Source organism: Salmo salar, chromosome 16, assembly GCF_965601325.2.
Source record: "Salmo salar chromosome 16, fSalSal1, whole genome shotgun sequence".
NCBI lineage: Eukaryota > Metazoa > Chordata > Actinopteri > Salmoniformes > Salmonidae > Salmo > Salmo salar.
In genome coordinates, this window is record NC_138306.1 from 56,557,417 (window position 1) to 56,580,097 (window position 22,681).

Below are 22,681 nucleotides of genomic sequence, written 5' to 3' on the forward strand. Positions count from 1 at the left end.
AGCATTGATGGGGCAGCATTGATGGGACAGCATTGATGGGACAGCACTGATGGGACAGCACTGATGGGACAGCATTGATGGGACAGCATTGATGGGGCAGCATTGATGGGACAGCATTGATGGGACAGCATTGATGGGACAGCACTGATGGGACAGCATTGATGGGACAGCACTTGATGGGGCAGCATTGATGGGACAGCATTGATGGGACAGCATTGATGGGACAGCACTGATGGGACAGCATTGATGGGACAGCATTGATGGGGCAGCATTGATGGGGCAGCATTGATGGGACAGCACTGATGGGACAGCACTGATGGGACAGCACTGATGGGACAGCACTGATGGGACAGCATTGATGGGACAGCATTGATGGGACAGCATTGATGGGACAGCATTGATGGGGCAGCACTGATGGGGCAGCACTGATGGGACAGCACTGATGGGACAGCATTGATGGGACAGCATTGATGGGGCAGCATTGATGGGGCAGCATTGATGGGACAGCACTGATGGGACAGCACTGATGGGACAGCACTGATGGGACAGCATTGATGGGACAGCACTGATGGGACAGCATTGATGGGACAGCATTGATGGGGCAGCACTGATGGGGCAGCACTGATGGGACAGCATTGATGGGACAGCATTGATGGCTGGGGCAGCATTGATGGGGCAGCATTGATGGGACAGCATTGATGGGGCAGCATTGATGGGACAGCATTGATGGGACAGCATTGATGGGACAGCATTGATGGGGCAGCATTGATGGGACAGCATTGATGGGACAGCATTGTGTGCCTGGTGCCAGCCTTGTCTTGCAAGCCCCGCCAGCACAATACCACCACCCTATTTAGAGGCTCTCAACAGATGGTTCTCTGTCCGTACTGGTTCAATGGCGCTCGTTGCGTCCCAAATGGCAGACTATTATATTAGGTATCTTTATTCCCTATGGGCCCTGGTCAAAAGTAGTGCACTACTTAGGGAATAGGGTGGCATTTGGGATGCACACTAGCATATTGTTTCTGTGTCCATAGTGAGTCAATGGGGTTGGCTGCTTGGCTGCTTGGATGTAGGGTCTGTCTGTTTGTATGGAAGCAGGATGATGTCATGACAGAACCTCACACATGGTAGCAGTGAGACTGGATGGGGGACGGGGACGGGGACGGGGGTTTATATGTCCCCTTCTTTGTAGTAGTCTGGCCGGGGGGGGGGGGGGGGGAAGAAAGAGAAGAGGAAGGAGTGAGAGAGAGCGAGGAGTGGAGGTCTTTCTGCATCATGCTCTCTGGAGGCAGAGGGAGGTGGGTAGAGGAAGATAGACGAGAGAGAGAGAGAGAGAGGTAGAGCTGGGAGGAGGAAGGTATAAGAGAGGAAGGGAGGGAGGGAGCTGGGAGGAGGAAGATAGATGAGAGAGAGAGCTGGGAGGAAGAAGGTATAAGAGAGGAAGGGAGGGAGGGAGCTGGGAGGAGGAAGATAGACGAGAGAGAGAGCTGGGAGGAGGAAGGTATAAGAGAGGGAAGCTGGGAGGAGGATGGTATAAGAGAGAGAGAGAGCTGGGAGGAGGAAGGTATAAGAGAGAGAGAGAGAGCTGGGAGGAGGAAGGTAGACGAGAGAAAGAGAGAGAGCTGGGAGGAGGACGGTATAAGAGAGAGAGAGCGCTGGAGGAGGAAGGTAGATGAGAGAGAGAGAGCTGGGAGGAGGAAGGTATAAGAGAGAGAGAGAGCTGGGAGGAGGAAGGTAGACGAGAGAGCGAGAGAGAGAGAGAGAGAGAGAGAGAGAGAGCTGCGAGGAGAAAGGTAGATGAGAGAGAGAGAGAGTGAGAGAGCTGGGAGGAGGAAGGTAGACGAGAGAGAGAGAGAGAGAGAGAGAGATAGAGAGAGCTGCGAGGAGAAAGGTAGACGAGAGAGAGAGAGAGAGAGAGAGAGAGAGAGAGAGAGAGCTGGAGGAGAAAGGTAGACGAGAGAAAGAGGAAGGGGGTTATTTTGTGCATCTCTCTCTCCGCTCTGGTCTTTGATGGCTGGAGTTGGTTCAGTAGGTCTTGTTCCCACAAAGCAGAAGAATGGCAGCGAGCTAAGTGAGTGGCAGAGCCTCTGTCTATTTTTTTCTCTGGGACTATGAGAGGGGTTAAATCCCTGCTCCAGCCTCTCTGTCGGGGGGGGGGGGGGGGGGGGGCACAGACACAGGCCTGTCTCTCTTGGACTGTCAGAGTGGAAACATCCCTTCTGTCAGGCCTGCTGACACACACCCAGAATTCCTCTCTCTCTCTGTCTCTCGGTCTCTCTATTGAGTAGAACAGATCATCCATGTCTGACTGACAAAGCATCACCAAAAGTCAGACACAGTGGCAAGCAATGTCTTCAGATAGAGATCAATACATAGAGCCCAAAAGCTGAAACATGAGACTACCAGACAATACTGCATGAGAGACATCAACAAAAGCATCAGGAAGCAGCAGGTATAGAATAGGAGGAGACAGATATGATGGGAAGATGTCAAACTGTAAACATATGTTGCTTTCACCTCTGTATGAAAGGGAACACACACAGACGCACGCACACTCACACACACACCCACCCACACACACACACACACGTCACACACCATAACGAGACAATAAAGAGCAGAGAGCACCTGCTATCTGACCTGAAATGAGCTTTTCATTATAACCTGTCTAAATTACCCTGTCACTCCGAGACCTGGCGTCCTCCATAAACCCTGTCACTCCGAGACCTGGCATCCTTCATAAACTCAACACCTGGGAATTACAGCCTGGGTTTCCATCAAAAACACTATGACCTTCTGTTAAACAAGGCTGTGTTGGAGATTAGAGATGTGTCAAATCAAATCAAATTGTATTTGTCACATGCTTGGTAAACAACAGGTGTAGACGAACAGGGAAATACTAACGGGTCATTCAACAATGCAGAGAGTAACATAGATATAATAGAAACATAAAAACACGAGAATAATTGGGGTGGCAGGTAGCCTTGTGGTTAGAGCGTTGGACTAGTAACCGCAAGGTTGCAAGATCAAATCCCTGAGCTGACAAGGTACAAATCTGTCATTCCACCCCTGAACAAGGCAGTTAACCTTAGTCTGCCCCCTTATCACCCCCTTAGAGTCTGCCCCTTTAGAGTCTACCCCCTTATCACCCCCTTAGAGTCTGCCCCATAGAGTCCACCCCCTTATCACCCCTTTAGAGTCTACCCCCTTATCACCCCCTTAGAGTCTACCCCCTTATCACCCCCTTAGAATCTGCCCCCTTATCACCCCCCTTAGAGTCTACCCCCTTATCACCCCCTTAGAGTCTACCCCCTTATCACCCCCTTAGAGTCTACCCCCTTATCACCCCCTTAGAGTCTTCCCCCTTATCACCCCTTTTAGCCTACCCCCTTATCACCCCTTAGAGTCTACCCCCTTATCCCCCCTTAGAGTCTACCCCCTTATCCCCCCCTTAGAGTCTACCCCCTTATCCCCCATTAGAGTCTACCCCCTTATCACCCCCTTAGAGCCTACCCCCTTATCCCCCATTAGAGTCTACCCCCTTATCACCCCCTTAGAGCCTACCCCCTTATCACCCCCTTAGAATCTGCCCCCTTATCACCCCCCTTAGAGTCTACCCCCTTATCACCCCCTTAGAGTCTACCCCCTTATCCCCCCCTTAGAGTCTACCCCCTTATCCCCCATTAGAGTCTACCCCCTTATCACCCCCTTAGAGTCTACCCCCTTATCACCCCCTTAGAGTCTACCCCCTTATCACCCCCTTAGAGTCTACCCCCTTATCCCCCCCTTAGAGTCTACCCCCTTATCACCCCCTTAGGGTCTACCCCCTTATCCCCCCCTTAGAGTCTACCCCCTTATCACCCCCTTAGAGTCTACCCCCTTATCCCCCCCTTAGAGTCTACCCCCTTATCCCCCCCTTAGAGTCTACCCCCTTATCCCCCCCTTAGAGTCTACCCCCTTATCACCCCTTAGAGTCTACCCCCTTATCACCCCCTTAGAGTCTACCCCCTTATCACCCCCTTAGAGTCTACCCCCTTATCCCCCCCTTAGAGTCTACCCCCTTATCCCCCCCTTAGAGTCTACCCCCTTATCACCCCTTAGAGTCTACCCCCTTATCCCCCCCTTAGAGTCTACCCCCTTATCACCCCCTTAGAGTCTACCCCCTTATCCCCCCCTTAGAGTCTTCCCCCTTATCCCCCCCTTAGAGCCTACCCCCTTATCACCCCCTTAGAGTCTGCCCCCTTATCACCCCCCTTAGAGTCAGAAACCTTAGAGTCTGCCCTCTTAACCCCCCCCTTTGAGTCTGCCCCCTTATCCCCCCTTAAAGTCGGCCCCCTTAACCCCCCCTTAGAGTCAGAAACCGTTTAGTCTGCCCCCTTATCACCCCCTTAGAGTCAGAAACCTTAGAGTCTGCCCTCTTATCCCCCATTAGAGTCAGAAACCTTTTAGTCTGCCCCCTTATCACCCCCCTTAGAGTCAGAAACCTTAAAGTCTGCCCTCTTATTTACATTTTAGTCATTTAGCAGACGCTCTTATCCAGAGCGACTTACAAATTGGTGCATTCACCTATAATATCTAGTGGAACAACCACTTTACAATAGTGCATCTAAATCTTTTAAGGGGGGGGTTAGAAGGATTACTTTATCCTATCCCAGGTATTCCTTGAAGAGGTGGGGTTTCAGGTGTCTCCGGAAGGTGGTGATTGACTCCGCTGTCCTGGCGTCGTGAGGGAGCTTGTTCCACCATTGGGGTGCCAGAGCAGCGAACAGTTTTGACTGGGCTGAGCGGGAACTGTGCTTCCTCAGAGGTAGGGAGGCGAGCAGGCCAGAGGTGGATGAACGGAGTGCCCTTGTTTGGGTGTAGGGCCTGATCAGAGCCTGAAGGTACGGAGGTGCCGTTCCCCTCACAGCTCCGTAGGCAAGCACCATGGTCTTGTAGCGGATGCGAGCTTCGACTGGAAACCAGTGGAGAGAGCGGAGGAGCGGGGTGACGTGAGAGAACTTGGGAAGGTTGAACACCAGACGGGCTGTGGCGTTCTGGATGAGTTGTAGGGGTTTAATGGCACAGGCAGGGAGCCCAGCCAACAGCGAGTTGCAGTAATCCAGACGGGAGATCCCCCATTAGAGTCAGAAACCTTAGAGTCTGCCCCCTTATCACCCCCCTTAGAGTCAGAAACCTTAGAGTCTGCCCTCTTATCCCCCCTTAGAGTCAGCCACCCTTGAGTCACTGAATGTTAACATATGTTTCGCATGCCAGTAAAGCCCCTTGAATTGAACTGAATTGAATGTGACTAAAACCCTTCTCTCCTCTGTCCTCTCCTCTGTCCTCTCCTCTGTCCTCTCCTCTGTCCTCTCCTCTGTCCTCTCCTCTGTCCTCTCCTCTGTCCTCTCCTCTGTTCTCTCTTCTCCTCTGTTCCCCCTACGCCCCAAATAGCACCCTATTCCCTACATAATGCACTACTTTTGACCAGGGCTTATATTCCCTACATAGTGCTCTACTTTTGACCAGGACCCATATTCCCTACATAGTGCACTACTTTTGGGTGCTATTTTGGGTGGAACCCTTCTGTTCACTCATTCTGGTCCACATCCACTCCTCCTCTGACCAAGGATGCTGCTGATGTAATTTTTGTGCACTTCTGCTAACACAGAGAGAGAGAGAGAGAGAGAGAGAGAGACAGAGAGAGGAAGAGAGAGAGAGAGAGAGAGAGAGAGAGAGAGAGAGAGAGAGAGAGGGAGGAAGAGAGACTGAGAGAGAGAGATAGACTGAGAGAGAGGAAGAGAGAGAGATAGAGAGAGAGGAAGAGAGACTGAGGGAGAGAGAGAGAGATAGACTGAGAGAGAGGAAGAGAGAGAGATAGAGAGAGAGGAAGAGAGAGAGAGGGAGAGAGAGACTGAGAGAGAGGAAGAGCGAGAGAGATAGAGAGAGAGGAAGAGAGACTGAGGGAGAGAGAGAGAGATAGACTGAGAGAGAGGAAGAGAGAGAGATAGAGAGAGAGGAAGAGCGAGAGAGATAGAGAGACAGAGAAAGGAAGAGAGGGAGAGAGAGACGAAGAGAGAGAGAGAGACACTGAGAGAGAGGAAGAGAGAGAGGTGTGATGTTTGTAAAAGTGTGATGTTTGTAATGATCTGATGTTTGTAAAGGTGTGATGTTTGTAAAGGTGTGATGTTTGTAATGGTGTGATGTTTGTAATGGTGTGATGTTTGTAAAGGTGTGGTGTTTGTAAAGGTGTGATGTTTGTAAAGGTGTGATGTTTGTAAAGGTGTGGTGTTTGTAAAGGTGTGATGTTTGTAAAGGTGTGATGTTTGTAAAGGTGTGGTGTTTGTAATGGTGTGATGTTTGTAAAGGTGTGATGTTTGTAAAGGTGGAGTGGTTTGATGGTGTAATCAGTGTTCCCTCACTGCTGGAGCTGTAGTTTACAGTGTCATACAACCACCCAGAGTCAGACTGAGATGCCGTAGATATAATTTTATAGTAGATGTTATAGTAGATATAATGTTATAGTAGATGTAATGTTATAGTAGATATAATGTTATAATAGATGTAATGTTATAGTAGATGTAATGTTATAGTAGATGTAATGTTATAGTAGATGTAATGTTATAGTAGATGTAATGTTATAGTAGATATAATGTTATAGTAGATATAATGTTATAGTAGATGTAATGTTATAGTAGATATAATGTTATAGTAGATATAATGTTATAGTAGATGTTATAGTAGCTATAATGTTATAGTAGATATACTGTTATAGTAGATGTTATAGTAGATATAATGTTATAGTAGATGTAATGTTATAGTAGATGTTATAGTAGATGTTATAGTAGATATAATGTTATAGTAGATATAATGTTATAGTAGATATAATGTTATAGTAGATGTTATAGTAGATGTAATGTTATAGTAGATATAATGTTATAGTAGATATAATGTTATAGTAGATATAATGTTATAGTAGATATAATGTTATAGTAGATGTTATAGTAGATATAATGTTATAGTAGATGTTATAGTAGATGTAATGTTATAGTAGATGTAATGTTATAGTAGATGTAATGTTATAGTAGATGTAATGTTATAGTAGATGTAATGTTATAGTAGATATAATGTTATAGTAGATATAATGTTATAGTAGATATAATGTTATAGTAGATGTTATAGTAGATGTAATGTTATAGTAGATATAATGTTATAGTAGATGTAATGTTATAGTAGATATAATGTTATAGTAGATATAATGTTATAGTAGATATAATGCTATTGTAGATGTAATGTTATAGTAGATATAATGCTATAGTAGATATAATGTTATAGTAGATATAATGTTATAGTAGATGTTATAGTAGATATAATGTTATAGTAGATGTAATGTTATAGTAGATGTAATGTTATAGTAGATGTAATGTTATAGTAGATATAATGTTATATTAGATGTAATGTTATAGTAGATGTTATAGTAGATATAATGTTATAGTAGATGTAATTTTATAGTAGATGTTATAGTAGATATAATGTTATAGTAGATGTAATGTTATAGTAGATGTTATAGTAGATGTAATGTTATAGTAGATATAATGTTATAGTAGATATAATGTTATAGTAGATATAATGTTATTTTAGATGTTATAGTAGATATAATGTTATAGTAGATATAATGTTATAGTAGATGTAATGTTATAGTAGATACAATGTTATAGTAGATATAATGTTACAGTAGATGTAATGTTATAGTAGATGTTATAGTAGATATAATGTTATAGTAGATATAATGTTATAGTAGATGTAATGTTATAGTAGATGTAGTGTTATAATATATGTAATGTTATAGTGGATGTTATAGTAGATGTAAAGTTATAGTAGATATAATGTTATAGTAGATGTACGTTTATAGTAGATGTAATGTTATAATAGATATAATATTATAGTACATGTAATGTTATACTAGATATAATATTATGGTAAATATTATGTTATGGATAATGTTATAGTAGATGTAATGTTATAGTAGATGTAATGTTATAGTAGATATCATGTTATAGTAGATATAATGTTATAATAGATATAATGTTATAGTAGATATCATGTTATAGTAGATATAATGTTATAATAGATATAATGTTATAGTAGATGTAATGTTATAGTAGATATAATGTTATAGTAGATGTAATGTTATAGTAGATGTTATGGTAGATATAATGTTATAGTAGATATAATGTTATAGTAGATATAATGTTATAGTAGATGTTATAGTAGATATAATGTTATAGTAGATGTTATAGTAGATATAATGTTATAGTAGATGTTATAGTAGATATAATGTTATAGTAGATATAATGTTATAGTAGATATAATGTTATAGTAGATGTTATAGTAGATATAATGTTATAGTAGATATAATGTTATAGTAGATATAATGTTACAGTAGATATAATGTTATAGTAGATATAATGTTATAGTAGATGTTATAGTAGATATAATGTTATAGTAGATGTTATAGTAGATATAATGTTATAGTAGATATAATGTTATAGTAGATATAATGTTATAGTAGATGTTATAGTAGATATAATGCTATAGTAGATATAATGTTATAGTAGATATAATGTTATAGTAGATATAATGTTATAGTAGATATAATGTTATAGTAGATATAATGTTATAGTAAATGTTATAGTAGATATAATGTTATAGTAGATGTTATAGTAGATATAATGTTATAGTAGATATAATGTTATAGTAGATATAATGTTATAGTAGATGTTATAGTAGATATAATGTTATAGTAGATGTTATACTAGATATAATGTTATAGTAGATGTTATAGTAGATATAATGTTATAATAGATGTAATGTTATAGTAGATGTAATGTTATACTAGATATAATGTTATGGTAAATATTATGTTATGGTAGATGTTTTCCTATCCCCAATTACAACAAGGCATGTGTTGTTGTGTTTAGCTAAGCTAAATGACCAGTCAGTGTCTGCTGTGTTCTCCCAAGGGGGGCTCGTCGGCTGGTTGTTTGATTTGATCAAGTTGTTTGTTTTGTGCTCTTTGTTATCTTCTGAAACAACCCAGAATACACTGCGTATTCCACTGGTACTACAGATAGTACTGGTACTACAGTTACTACTGGTGCTACTGGTACTACAGATCTACTGGTGCTACTGGTACTACAGATACTACTGGTACTACAGATACTACTAGTACAACAGATACTACAGATATTACAGATACTACTGGTACTACAGATACTACTACTACTGCAGATACAACTGGTACTACAGATACTACTGGTACTACAGTTACTACTGGTACTACAGATACTACAGATATTACAGATACTACTGGTACTACAGATACTACTAGTACTACAGATACTACAGATATTACAGATACTACTGGTACTACAGATACTGCTACTACTACTGCAGATACTACTGGTACTACAGATACTACTGGTACTACTTATACTACTGGTACTACAGTTACTACAGATATTACAGATACTACAGATATTACAGATACTACTGGTACTACAGATACTACTACTACTGCAGATACTACTGGTACTACAGATACTACTGGTACTACAGTTACTACTGGTACTACAGATACTGCAGATATTACAGATACTACTGGTACTACAGATACTACTAGTACTACAGATACTACTGGTACTACAGATCTACTGGTACTACAGATACTACAGATATTACAGATACTACTGGTACTACAGATACTACTAGTACTACAGATACTACTAGTACTACAGATCTACTGGTACTACAGATACTACAGATATTACAGATACTACTGGTACTACAGATACTACTAGTACTACAGATACTACAGATATTACAGATACTACTGGTACTACAGTTACTACTGGTACTACAGATACTACAGATATTACAGATACTACTGGTACTACTTATACTACTGGTACTACAGATACTACTGGTACTACTGCAGATACTACTGGTACTACTTATACTACTGGTACTACAGATACTACTGGTACTACATATACTACTACTACTACTGCAGATACTACTGGTACTACAGATACTACTGGTACTACTTATACTACTGGTACTACAGATACTACTGGTACTACAGATACTACTGGTACTACATATACTACTGGTACTACAGGTACTACAGATACTGCTGGTACTACAGATACTGCTGGTACTACAGATACTGCTACTACTACTGCAGATACTACTGGTACTACAGATACTACTGGTACTACAGGTACTACAGCTACTACTGGTAAGTCAGATAATGGTGAAATGAGCTGCAGGATAGCACCAGTCATGGTTCACTAGCTGATTATGCTGTGTGTGTGTGTGTGTGTGTGTGTGTGTGTGTGTGTGTGTGTGTGTGTGTGTGTGTGTGTGTGTGTGTGTGTGTGTGTGTGTGTGTGTGTGTGTGTGTGTGTGTGTGTGTGTGTGTGTGTGTGTGTGTGCACATTCTGTCTGTCTTTGTCTGGTTTATCATTAGACCTATACATTAAACCTGATCTAGTAAATTAGGTGTCTCAAGTTTTTGTCATGGCCGGTTAATGGGCCTGAAACCCTAAACCCTACCCAAGCCACACTGGCCTATGTTCACCAGATCTCAAACACAGTGGGATGCGAACCAAATGGCACCATATTCCCTATAGAGTGCACTATTGTTGACCAGTGGCTGTGTCAGAGACGGGGAAATATTTCATTGTCTCTTCACTTCAGAGTCGACTTGTGGTTAGAGCGTTGGGCCAGTAACCAAAAGGTTGTTACATCGAATCCCAGAGCTGACAAGGTAAAAATCTGCCGTTCTGTCCCTGGAGAAGGCAGTTAACCCACTGTTCCTAGGCCGTAATTGTAAACAAGAATTTGTTCTTAACTGACTTGCCTGGTTAAAAAAAATAAAAAGTATCTCAGCCCCTGGCTTGTTCCTCATTTTATCATAGCCCCTGGCTTGTTCCTCATTCTATCTTAGCCCCTGGCTTGTTCCTCATTCTATCTTAGCCCCTGGCTTGTTCCTCATTCTATCTTAGCCCCTGGCTTGTTCCTCATTTTATCATAGCCCCTGGCTTGTTCCTCATTTTATCATAGCCCCTGGCTTGTTCCTCATTCTATCTTAGCCCCTGGCTTGTTCCTCATTCTATCTTAGCCCCTGGCTTGTTCCTCATTTTATCATAGCCCCTGGCTTGTTCCTCATTCTATCTTAGCCCCTGGCTTGTTCCTCATTCTATCTTAGCCCCTGGCTTGTTCCTCATTCTATCTAAGCTACAATGCTGTAGTTAATGGCTACATAAGAACAGCTAAATGCTGTAGTTAATGGCTACATAAGAACAGCTAAATGCTGTAGTTAATGGCTACATAAGAACAGCTAAATGCTGTAGTTAATGGCTACATAAGAGCAGCTAAATGCTGTAGTTAATGGCTACATAAGAACAGCTAAATGCTGTAGATAATGGCTACATAAGAACAGCTAAATGCTGTAGTTAATGGCTACATAAGAACAGCTAAATGCTGTAGTTAATGGCTACATAAGAGCAGCTAAATGCTGTTGTTAATGGCTACATAAGAACAGCTAAATGCTGTAGTTAATGGCTACATAAGAACAGCTAAATGCTGTAGTTAATGGCTACATAAGAACAGCTAAATGCTGTAGTTAATGGCTACATAAGAACAGCTAAATGCTGTTGTTAATGGCTACAAAAGAGCAGCTAAATGCTGTAGTTAATGGCTACATTAGAACAGCTAAATGCTGTAGATAATGGCTACATAAGAACAGCTAAATGCTGTAGTTAATGGCTACATAAGAACAGCTAAATGCTGTAGATAATGGCTACATAAGAGCAGCTAAATTGCATAGTCATCATCACAATGATTCGTATGGCCATTATTTATTGATATCAATATACATTTTACTGTAAAGTGATTATGAAGACTGATTATGATTACATATATAACATCAATAATAGGATCTCTATGGTCTAACTGACAGTGTCTGTTGCAGGGTTGAGGTAAATTCCAGTCAATACAGAAAGTAAACCAAATTCCAAATGGTCCTCGTTGAAAAGCATTGAAGAGAATTGGAATTTCAGTGTACTTCTTCAATTGATTGGAATTTGAATTTGGAATTAACCTGAACCCTGGTCTATTGAGTCTGTTGAGCCCAACGGTTTGCTACTGCTACTCTCTGTTTGTCATATATGCATTGTCACTTTAACCATATCTACATGTACATACTACTACTACTACTATAGCCCCTCTACTGTATATAGCCTCTCTACTGTATATAGCCTCTCTACTGTATATAGCCTCTCTACTGTATATAGCCTCACTACTGTATGTAGCCTCTCTACTGTATATATCCTCTCTACTGTATATATCCTCTCTACTGTATATAGCCTCTCTACTGTATATATCCTCTCTACTGTATATAGCCTCTCTACTGTATATATCCTCTCTACTGTATATAGCCTCTCTACTGTATATAGCCTCTCTACTGTATATAGCCTCTCTACTGTATATAGCCTCTCTACTTTTATAGCCTCGCTACTGTATATAGCCTCTCTACTGTATATAGCCTCTCTACTGTATATAGCCTCTCTACTTTTATAGCCTCGCTACTGTATATAGCCTCTCTACTGTATATATCCTCTCTACTGTATATAGCCTCTCTACTGTATATAGCCTCTCTACTGTATATAGCCTCTCTACTGTATATAACCTCTCTACTGTAAATAGCCTGTCTTTTTACTGTTGTTTTATTTCTTTACCTACCTATTGTTCACCTAATACCTTTTTTGCACTATTGGTTAGAGCCTGTAAGTAAGCATTTCACTGTTAGGTCAATATCTGTTGTATTCGGTGCACGTGACAAATAAACTTTAATTTGATTTGAACTAGGGTACGTGTAGGGCTCGGGTTATGACCGCTAAACTGACCGCTGACATTGACCTTTTCTAGTGATCTGCTGTGCAGTACAGTCATACGTGACTAAGATCGTAACATGATGTCAAAAGTGCTTCAACCGTGTCAAATATAAGACAGATACTAGTGATGTTCCTTGAGTGTTTGTGGGAGTTTAGAGTGATGAAAAGTAGCTAACAGCTAACTGCTACGCTACTGCTACTACTCTCTGTTATTTCATATATGATTTGATTTGACTGCTCTCTCTGATGTCTCGTCATTGAGCAGAGCAGCTCAAGTGGAGCTGTTGCTATAGTTACTCAGACTCAGAGCTGCCGTTAGCGGAGTGCATGCAGAGCGAGCTGCTGGCAGGGTGTTAGTTACAGACAGAGAGGAGAAGCTAATGGATTTACTGATGGAGGAAATGATTTAGGATTTCGGGTTTCGGACAGAGCTCGGGATTAAAATTCATGCCCGTGCAGGGCTGTAGTACAGAGTGGCTGTAGTACAGAGTGGCTGTAGTACAGAGTCAGCTCTGGGAACCATTTTGTCTGTACTGGTCAGGAACAGGAAATGGTGTTTATTAAGTGTCCCCAGGGAAACGAAAGTCATTCCTGCCTGATGCTGGGATCTCATTTCACTGGGATTGATTCATTTGAGACTGCTGGGATATGCGTCCCAAATAACACCCAAATTCCCTATGTAGTGCACTACTTTTGACCAGGGCCCATAGGGCATAGGGTGCACTACTTTTGACCAGGGCCCATATGGAATAGGGTGCACTACTTTTGACCAGGGCCCATAGGGAATAGGGTGCACTACTTTTGACCAGGGCCTATAGGGAATAGGGTGCCATTTGGGACGCAGTACTGTTCTGCTCTGACTCTGCCTCTCTTTTAGTAGGCTCATTAAATGGCTCGCAGAGAGATAATTTGAGAAATAAAGACCTCATCCATCCTTTTAGTGAGTGGTTGTTTATTTTTTTTGTGTTAGCATTGGGGAGAGAGAGGTGGGGAGAGAGATGTGGGGGAGGTGGGGAGAGAGATGTGGGGGAGGTGGGGAGAGAGAGGTGGGGGAGAGAGGTGGGGAGAGAGATGTGGGGGAGGTGGGGAGAGAGATGGGGAGAGAGATGTGGGGGAGGTGGGGAGAGAGATGTGGGGGAGAGAGGTGGGGAGAGAGATGGGGAGAGAGATGTGGGGAGAGAGGTGGGGAGAGAGATGGGGAGAGAGAGGTGGGGAGAGAGATGTGGGGGAGGTGGGGAGAGATGTGGGGGAGGTGGGGAGAGAGAGGTGGGGGAGGTGGGGAGAGAGAGGTGGGGGAGAGAGGTGGGGAGAGAGATGTGGGGGAGGTGGGGAGAGAGAGGTGGGGGAGAGAGGTGGGGAGAGAGATGTGGGGGAGGTGGGGAGAGAGCGGTGGGGGAGAGAGGTGGGGAGAGAGATGTGGGGGAGGTGGGGAGAGAGAGGTGGGGGAGAGAGGTGGGGAGAGAGATGTGGGGGAGGTGGGGAGAGAGAGGTGGGGGAGAGAGGTGGGGAGAGAGAGGTGGGGGAGGTGGGGAGAGAGAGGTGGGGGAGGTGGGGCAGAGAGCGGTAGTGGAAGGTGAATGACTCAAAGAATCAAAGTCATCGATGACATCACGTAAGAGGAGAATTTCAAGGAAATGATGATGACTGCCAGAGAGAGAGAGAGAGAGAGAGAGAGAGAGAGAGAGAGAGAGAGAGAGAGAGAGAGAGAGAGAGAGACGACGACGACAATGGACTTGACTTAATCAATTACAGAGAATAGAACGATTGTTCACCTTTTTAATGACGCAACACCTTCTCTGTCAACGGCAGTGGCCGTCGGTGACGTTTAAGATGATTTTTTTTTCATGAGCACGGCCTTATTTCCATTACAGCGTATTGGATGACTGTCGTTCATATTCCATTCACCCAGCTCAACGTTACATCCATAGGTCAAATCAAATCAAATCAAATGTTATTGGTCACATACTCACGGTTAGCAGGTGTTAATGCGAGTGTAGCGAAATGCTTGTGCGTCTAGTTCCGACCATGCAGTCTAATATCTAACAAGTAATCTACCAATTCCACAACAACTACCTTGTACATACAAGTGTAAAGGAATGAATACGAATATGCTTTAGGCTACTATATGATACTAGAATGTTCCGTATACCCATCATGAGGTTGCTTCAACGTAGCCTACGAATGAAAGTTTACAACATAGGTGAACACAGGTTGAGATCATTCAGAGTGATCAAGCTGACAAGACATTGACACATTCAATACCGCCTTGGACACTATTACCTGCATCTAGCTGATCTAGGGTGTAATCATTAGTCCAACAGTTGCAAACGAAAGTTTCTATTGGACAGATTCAGGTATGTTTATCCCCGTTTCTTTCCGTTTGCTTCCGTTTAAGATTAAGTTTTTCAACAGAATTGGCGGAATGAATACACCCCCTGATCCCGCGCAAACACAGAATTAGCAGCCGCATACAAACAACATGATCACGTTGCACGTTATATAATTCCTTCTCACATCTACGCTCTCTTCTCCTCTCACCTTTACACCTTCGCTTGTGGACTTCAGTGCACGATACAACAGATGTCTGTGACAAGGTCTGGGAAGGCTTTCTACTTGATGTTGGAACATTGCTGTGGGGACTTGCTTCCATTCAGCCACACAAGCATTAGTGAGGTCGGGCACTGACGTTGGGCGATTAGGCCCTGGCTCGCAGTCGGCGTTCCAATTCAGCCCAAAGGTGTTAGATGGGGTTGAGGTCAGGGCTCTGTGCAGGCGGTCAAGTTCTTCCACACTGATCTCGGCAAATCTCTAGCAGGGCAGACATTTGAAATTATTTGTTGGAAAGGTGGCATCCTATGACTGTCCCACTTTCAAAGTCACTGAGCTCTTCAGTACGGGCCATTCTACTGCCAATGTTTGTCTATGGAGATTGCATGGCAGTGTGCTCGATTTTATATACCTGTCAGCAACGGGTGTGGCTGTAATTGCCGAATCCACTCATTTGAAGTGGTGTCCACATACTTTTGTATATTTACTGTTGGCTACTAGAAATAAAGTGTTAGTAAATCAAATCAAATGTTATTGGGTCACATCACATATTTACCAGATGTTATTGCGGATGTAGCAAAACGCTTGTGTTCCTAACTCCCACAGTGTAGTAGGATCTAAAACCAGCGAGGATCTCGGCAGTACAGTGTGCAGCAAGCAGTTTAGCAGTTACACCGGGCCTCAGTGGCAATAAATTAATAAAACCAAAAGTTGACCTTTGACTTGAAAGAGTTCCAGTGTTGGATAGACATAGCCAGTTAACAAACATAGCATTCATCTCTGTCCAATTTTTTTTTGGGGGGGGGGGGGGGTGGGATCCTGTGCAGTTGTAAATCAAACAAATACGATAGAAGTTTAAACAAATTCACATGTAAAAAAAAAAAAAAAAGTTTACATTTCAACTTATTTAAGAAGATATAGTGAATCATGTAAGGGTGCAGTACTGTGGACAAGGGAACCCTCTGGGAATATAATACAACAACTCCTTTACCGTAATCACACACACACACACACACACACACACACACACACACACACACACACACACACACACACACACACACACACCCCGTCACCCTCCCACTCATCAACTCTATCGGACGGTCATGACAGCCTTCCTGTAACATACTATTCATACCGCAGATGACTCTAAGTGATGGTAGACAATGAGGGTTTAATTAACCTCTGGATTGTTTTATGGTGGGACTGAGGACAGCTATCTAGCAACTAGCAGACGTTTCTGTTGCTAAGTGATGTAAGTGTCCTTATTGATGAAAGGCTTTATGACTCAAAACAGTCTTGACGTACAGGACATTTAAGATGGAACTGCTCTGTACAGTTCATGTAGATAGAACTGCTGTCCTGTAAAGGATGAAGACGCTGATGAATCAACTCCACCATCCTTCCATCTTGTTATCTAGTGACTGGTACATCAGCCATTAGAATGGAGGGGACGATCAGAGGTCCTCCATCTTGTTATCTAGTGACTGGTACATCAGCCATTAGAATGGAGGGGACGATCAGAGGTCCTCCATCTTGTTATCTAGTGACTGGTACATCAGCCATTAGAATGGAGGGGACGATCAGAGGTCCTCCATCTTGTTATCTAGTGACTGGTACATCAGCCATTAGAATGGAGGGGACGATCAGAGGTCCTCCATCTTGTTATCTAGTGACTGGTACATCAGCCATTAGAATGGAGGGGACGATCAGAGGTCCTCCATCTTGTTATCTAGTGACTGGTACATCAGCCATTAGAATGGAGGGGACGATCAGAGGTCCTCCATCTTGTTATCTAGTGACTGGTACATCAGCCATTAGAATGGAGGGGACGATCAGAGGTCCTCCATCTTGTTATCTAGTGACTGGTACATCAGCCATTAGAATGGAGGGGACGATCAGAGGTCCTCCATCTTGTTATCTAGTGACTGGTACATCAGCCATTAGAATGGAGGGGACGATCAGAGGTCCTCCATCTTGTTATCTAGTGACTGGTACATCAGCCATTAGAATGGAGGGGACGATCAGAGGTCCTCCATCTTGTTATCTAGTGACTGGTACATCAGCCATTAGAATGGAGGGGACGATCAGAGGTCCTCCATCTTGTTATCTAGTGACTGGTACATCAGCCATTAGAATGGAGGGGACGATCAGAGGTCCTCCATCTTGTTATCTAGTGACTGGTACATCAGCCATTAGAATGGAGGGGACGATCAGAGGTCCTCCATCTTGTTATCTAGTGACTGGTACATCAGCCATTAGAATGGAGGGGACGATCAGAGGTCCTCCATCTTGTTATCTAGTGACTGGTACATCAGCCATTAGAATGGAGGGGACGATCAGAGGTCCTCCATCTTGTTATCTAGTGACTGGTACATCAGCCATTAGAATGGAGGGGACGATCAGAGGTCCTCCATCTTGTTATCTAGTGACTGGTACATCAGCCATTAGAATGGAGGGGACGATCAGAGGTCCTCCATCTTGTTATCTAGTGACTGGTACATCAGCCATTAGAATGGAGGGGACGATCAGAGGTCCTCCATCTTGTTATCTAGTGACTGGTACATCAGCCATTAGAATGGAGGGGACGATCAGAGGTCCTCCATCTTGTTATCTAGTGACTGGTACATCAGCCATTAGAATGGAGGGGACGATCAGAGGTCCTCCATCTTGTTATCTAGTGACTGGTACATCAGCCATTAGAATGGAGGGGACGATCAGAGGTCCTCCATCTTGTTATCTAGTGACTGGTACATCAGCCATTAGAATGGAGGGGACGATCAGAGGTCCTCCATCTTGTTATCTAGTGACTGGTACATCAGCCATTAGAATGGAGGGGACGATCAGAGGTCCTCCATCTTGTTATCTAGTGACTGGTACATCAGCCATTAGAATGGAGGGGACGATCAGAGGTCCTCCATCTTGTTATCTAGTGACTGGTACATCAGCCATTAGAATGGAGGGGACGATCAGAGGTCCTCCATCTTGTTATCTAGTGACTGGTACATCAGCCATTAGAATGGAGGGGACGATCAGAGGTCCTCCATCTTGTTATCTAGTGACTGGTACATCAGCCATTAGAATGGAGGGGACGATCAGAGGTCCTCCATCTTGTTATCTAGTGACTGGTACATCAGCCATTAGAATGGAGGGGACGATCAGAGGTCCTCCATCTTGTTATCTAGTGACTGGTACATCAGCCATTAGAATGGAGGGGACGATCAGAGGTCCTCCATCTTGTTATCTAGTGACTGGTACATCAGCCATTAGAATGGAGGGGACGATCAGAGGTCCTCCATCTTGTTATCTAGTGACTGGTACATCAGCCATTAGAATGGAGGGGACGATCAGAGGTCCTCCATCTTATTATCTAGTGACTGGCCAATAGAATGGAGGGAGGAGGTGGCTGTTTCACCCTTCGCCTTAATTTCACCAGGATCCCCCCTCTCTTGCCTCTGTAACGTTGGCGTTTCCAAAAATGTGGCTGGAATTACGGAAAGAGCCCAGGGTAGATGAGTCGAAGTGGAAGTTTTGAGGTAGGTAACTGCTGATCTGATCTTCAAAAGTTATTGTCGGTTGTAAGAAATGATAGCGGATACATTTAGAGAAAATGAAGTTAAAATAAACAACAAAGCATCACAAAATAGCAAAGTTGAGTCAGAGCTTGCGAAACGGTGGCCATCCAGTACGACGCCATCATAAATTTGATTCTAAGGTCATTTGCTTTACAGTAAACCCCACCCATTAACATCTGGCTTGTTTCCAATTACCACACTAGCACTTAATAAAAGCAATGTATTGTAGCAAATTAAATCAACGTTTATTGGTCACGTCCACAGGTTACATGAACCAGTCGCTGTCCAGTTGTATACGCAGGCCTGTTCTGACGGTATCCATTAATTAGCCCGGAGCACCACAAGATTAAAGAAGCGAAACCCTCTGGCTGTCTGTCTTGTCTGTACTCTGTAATTGTCCAGAAGGGAACAGTCTGTCTGTAAAGTGCGCATGGAAGCAGTGACTCAGCCGTTCTCCCTCCCTCCCTCCCCTCCCTCCCTCCCTCCCTCCCTCCCTCCCTCCCTCTGGCCTTAGACACGTCACACATTAACTGTGTCCCAAATGGCATTCCCTATTCCCTATTCCCTATTCTCTATGTGGTGCACTACTATAGACCGGAGATATTCACGCTGACGATCACTGACCCAACAAGCAGATCTAGTTTCACACGGCAGGGCAAGTAGGGCGGTCCTCTCACCCTAGTCACCTTCCTCCGTGACCCCCCTCATCTCTCTCTCTCTCTCTCTCTCACTAATCTGTCTGTCATGTCTTTCAGCCATCCTCAACCCCAAGCAGCCCAAAGAGAATAAGAGCTTCAACTTTGATTACTCTTACTGGTCACATACCTCGGTAAGTACCTGTACTTCTGACTGACTACTGCAGATTTACATCGCCACTGCTGATGTCATACTACACAGTAATCCTTTACTAAAGGACTTTGATTACATTCGACATGCATATATTTGATATGATTGTGTATTTTAATAGAAAAAGACGCCACTTGTCTTTTTTATAAATTGGATTTGTAATTTTAAGTATTTGCTACACCAGAAGTTAATGGTTATGTGTAAGTCGTCATTGTAAATAAGAATTTGTTCTTAACACGACTTGCCTAGTTAAATAAAGGTTAAACATATGGTGGGGTCAATTAAGGGTGGATATGAGCCAATGGGCTTGGAGAGTTACTAAGTAAGGGAAAAGGCCATCACATGGTTGAGGTCACTGATAAGGTTGAATAGCTGTGGATTAGTGAAGAACGGGGGGTCGAAGGTCAGGTCAGGTCACATGAAGGGAGAAGAAACAGTTTATTACCCACATCACTTAACTTAGAAAACAACAAAAACAATGAATCCAATTTGTAGTGGTGTCTTGGTTAATCATGTTGATGGATGTTCATCTAACCCTACACATTCTCTCTCCACAGCCCGAGGACATCAACTTTGCTGGCCAGCAGCAGGTGTACAAGGACATTGGTGAGGAGATGTTGCTCCATGCCTTCGAGGGATACAACGTCTGTATCTTTGCCTATGGTCAGACCGGATCTGGGAAGTCCTACACCATGATGGGGAAGCCGGACTTGAAGGACCAGGAAGGCATCATCCCTCTGGTATACAGCATATACTGTTACATCTACACCAGGGTTACAAAATTCCAGTAACTTTTTTGAAAAATCCCTGGTTTTCCTGGATGGAACATTCCCAGAATCCCCTGAATTCTCCATCCGGAATTGCTGGTTAGCAAATCATTTACCTAGCTCTCCATGCCTAAGCACAAAGGACAGGTGTTGGAAATGAATGAAAGCTCTATTGTGGTGCAACACATTAGATGGTGATTATTCAATGTGTCAATGTGTTCGTATCTGTCCCGGGACAGACAAACCATATATCAGTTAATAATAAATGTTCACTCCAAACCTTTTGTTCTCTTGCTCCCCCTAGATGTGTGAAGACCTCTTCACCAAGTTCAACGACTGTAATAATGACAACACCAAGTCCTACTCTGTGGAGGTACGTTACAGTTAACAAACAGGGGCCTCTCATTGGTCCCCACTGCCCGTCATGTCACATCCTGTCTTCCTGTAAGGGTCCGCTTCCTCTCACTATGGCTTTTTTCTTAATTATTTTCCGTCTTTCCTCAATTCTCAGCATGCAGTCTCCTTGCCTCCTTCTCAAAACACATTGGAGCCGTGGCTCCATAGTCCCTCCAAGAACATGAGGACATTAGGAATTTAGGAAAGATGAAACGAGAAAGAACCTGCGGGAGATGTGACTCTTTGTGACCTCTCCCGTGTTCTAACCCTTTAAGCCCCTCCCCCTCCCTCCCTCCATCCTCAGGTGAGCTACATGGAGATCTACTGTGAGCGTGTGCGTGACCTCCTGAACCCGAAGAACAAGGGGAACCTGCGTGTGAGGGAACACCCCCTGATGGGGCCGTACGTAGAGGACCTCTCTAAACTGGCTGTCACCTCCTACAACGACATCCAGGACCTCATGGACTCTGGAAACAAGGCTAGGTGAGTGGATGGATGGATGGATGGATTGATGGATGGATGGATTGATGGTTAGATAGGTAGATGTACAGTGTATGTATGGATAGGTGGATGGGTGGATTCGTGGATGGGTGGGTGGGTTGATGAATCAGAATCAGAAAACTTAATTGCCATGCAACATTGCCATGGCGCCAGGGGTAGAGCTGTCGTCTTATCGACTCTCAACCAATCATGCTATTTTGTAGGTTTTTTTCGTATTGTTCGTAACTTTCTTTGTACATAATGTTTCTGCTACCGTCTCTTATGACCGAAAAGAGCTTCTGGACATCAGAACTGGGATTACTCACCTCAAATTGGACGAGGAGTTCTTCTTCAATGAGTTGGGCGCGATGGATATACTGCAGACACCCGACCAGGCCCCGATCCCCGTGATTCGCTGGCCTAGGAAACTGAGATTTCGAGGCAAAAGATCAGGGTGCCTTGTGAGGATCAGGCGACGAGTGTCTAATCTGCCCTTGCTCTCCGTTCTGCTAGCTAATGTTCAATCGCTGGAAAATAAATGGGACTAACTGAAAGCACGTATATCCTACCAACGGGACATTAAAAACTGTAATATCTTATGTTTCACCGAGTCGTGGCTGAACGACGACATCAAGAACATACAGCTGGCGGGTTATACACTGTATTGACAAGACAGAACAGCGACACAGCTGGTGCATGATATCTAAGAAAGTCTCAAGGTGTTGCTCGGCTGAGGTAGAGTATCTCATGGTGAGTTGTAGACCACACTATCTACCTAGAGAGTTTTCAACTGTACTTTTCGTAGCTGTCTACATACCACCACAGTGCATCGACAACGTCTACCCCACAGTGACCTACGTACGTACCCCAACCAGAAGCCATAGATTACAGGCAACATTCGCACTGAGCTAAAGGTTAAAGCTGCCGCTTTCAAGGAGCGGGACTCTAACCCGGAAGCTTATAAGAAATCCCGCTATGCCCTCCGACGAACCATCAAACAGGCAAAGTGTCAATACAGGACTAAGATCAAATCGTACTACACCGGTTCCGTCACTCGTCGGATGTGGCAGGTCTTGCTATTACAGACTACAAAGGGAAGCACAGCGGAGAGCTGCCCAGTGAGCTAAAT

The 22,681-nt window shown here is 43.7% G+C and overlaps 1 protein-coding gene across 11 annotated transcripts in view; it reads left to right on the forward strand.

The window, feature by feature from the left end:
• Positions 1-22,681, forward strand: part of LOC106573836 (kinesin-like protein KIF1A) — a 160,854-nt gene that overhangs the window by 32,902 nt on the left and 105,271 nt on the right. For all 11 annotated transcript variants that reach the window (XM_045697444.2, XM_082962789.1, XM_082962787.1 and 8 more), the window contains exons 3-6: positions 19,819-19,892; positions 20,467-20,649; positions 20,981-21,049; positions 21,377-21,555. In XM_045697444.2, coding sequence (XP_045553400.1) covers positions 19,819-19,892; positions 20,467-20,649; positions 20,981-21,049; positions 21,377-21,555 — 505 coding nt within the window. The remainder of the gene's footprint in view (positions 1-19,818; positions 19,893-20,466; positions 20,650-20,980; positions 21,050-21,376; positions 21,556-22,681) is intronic.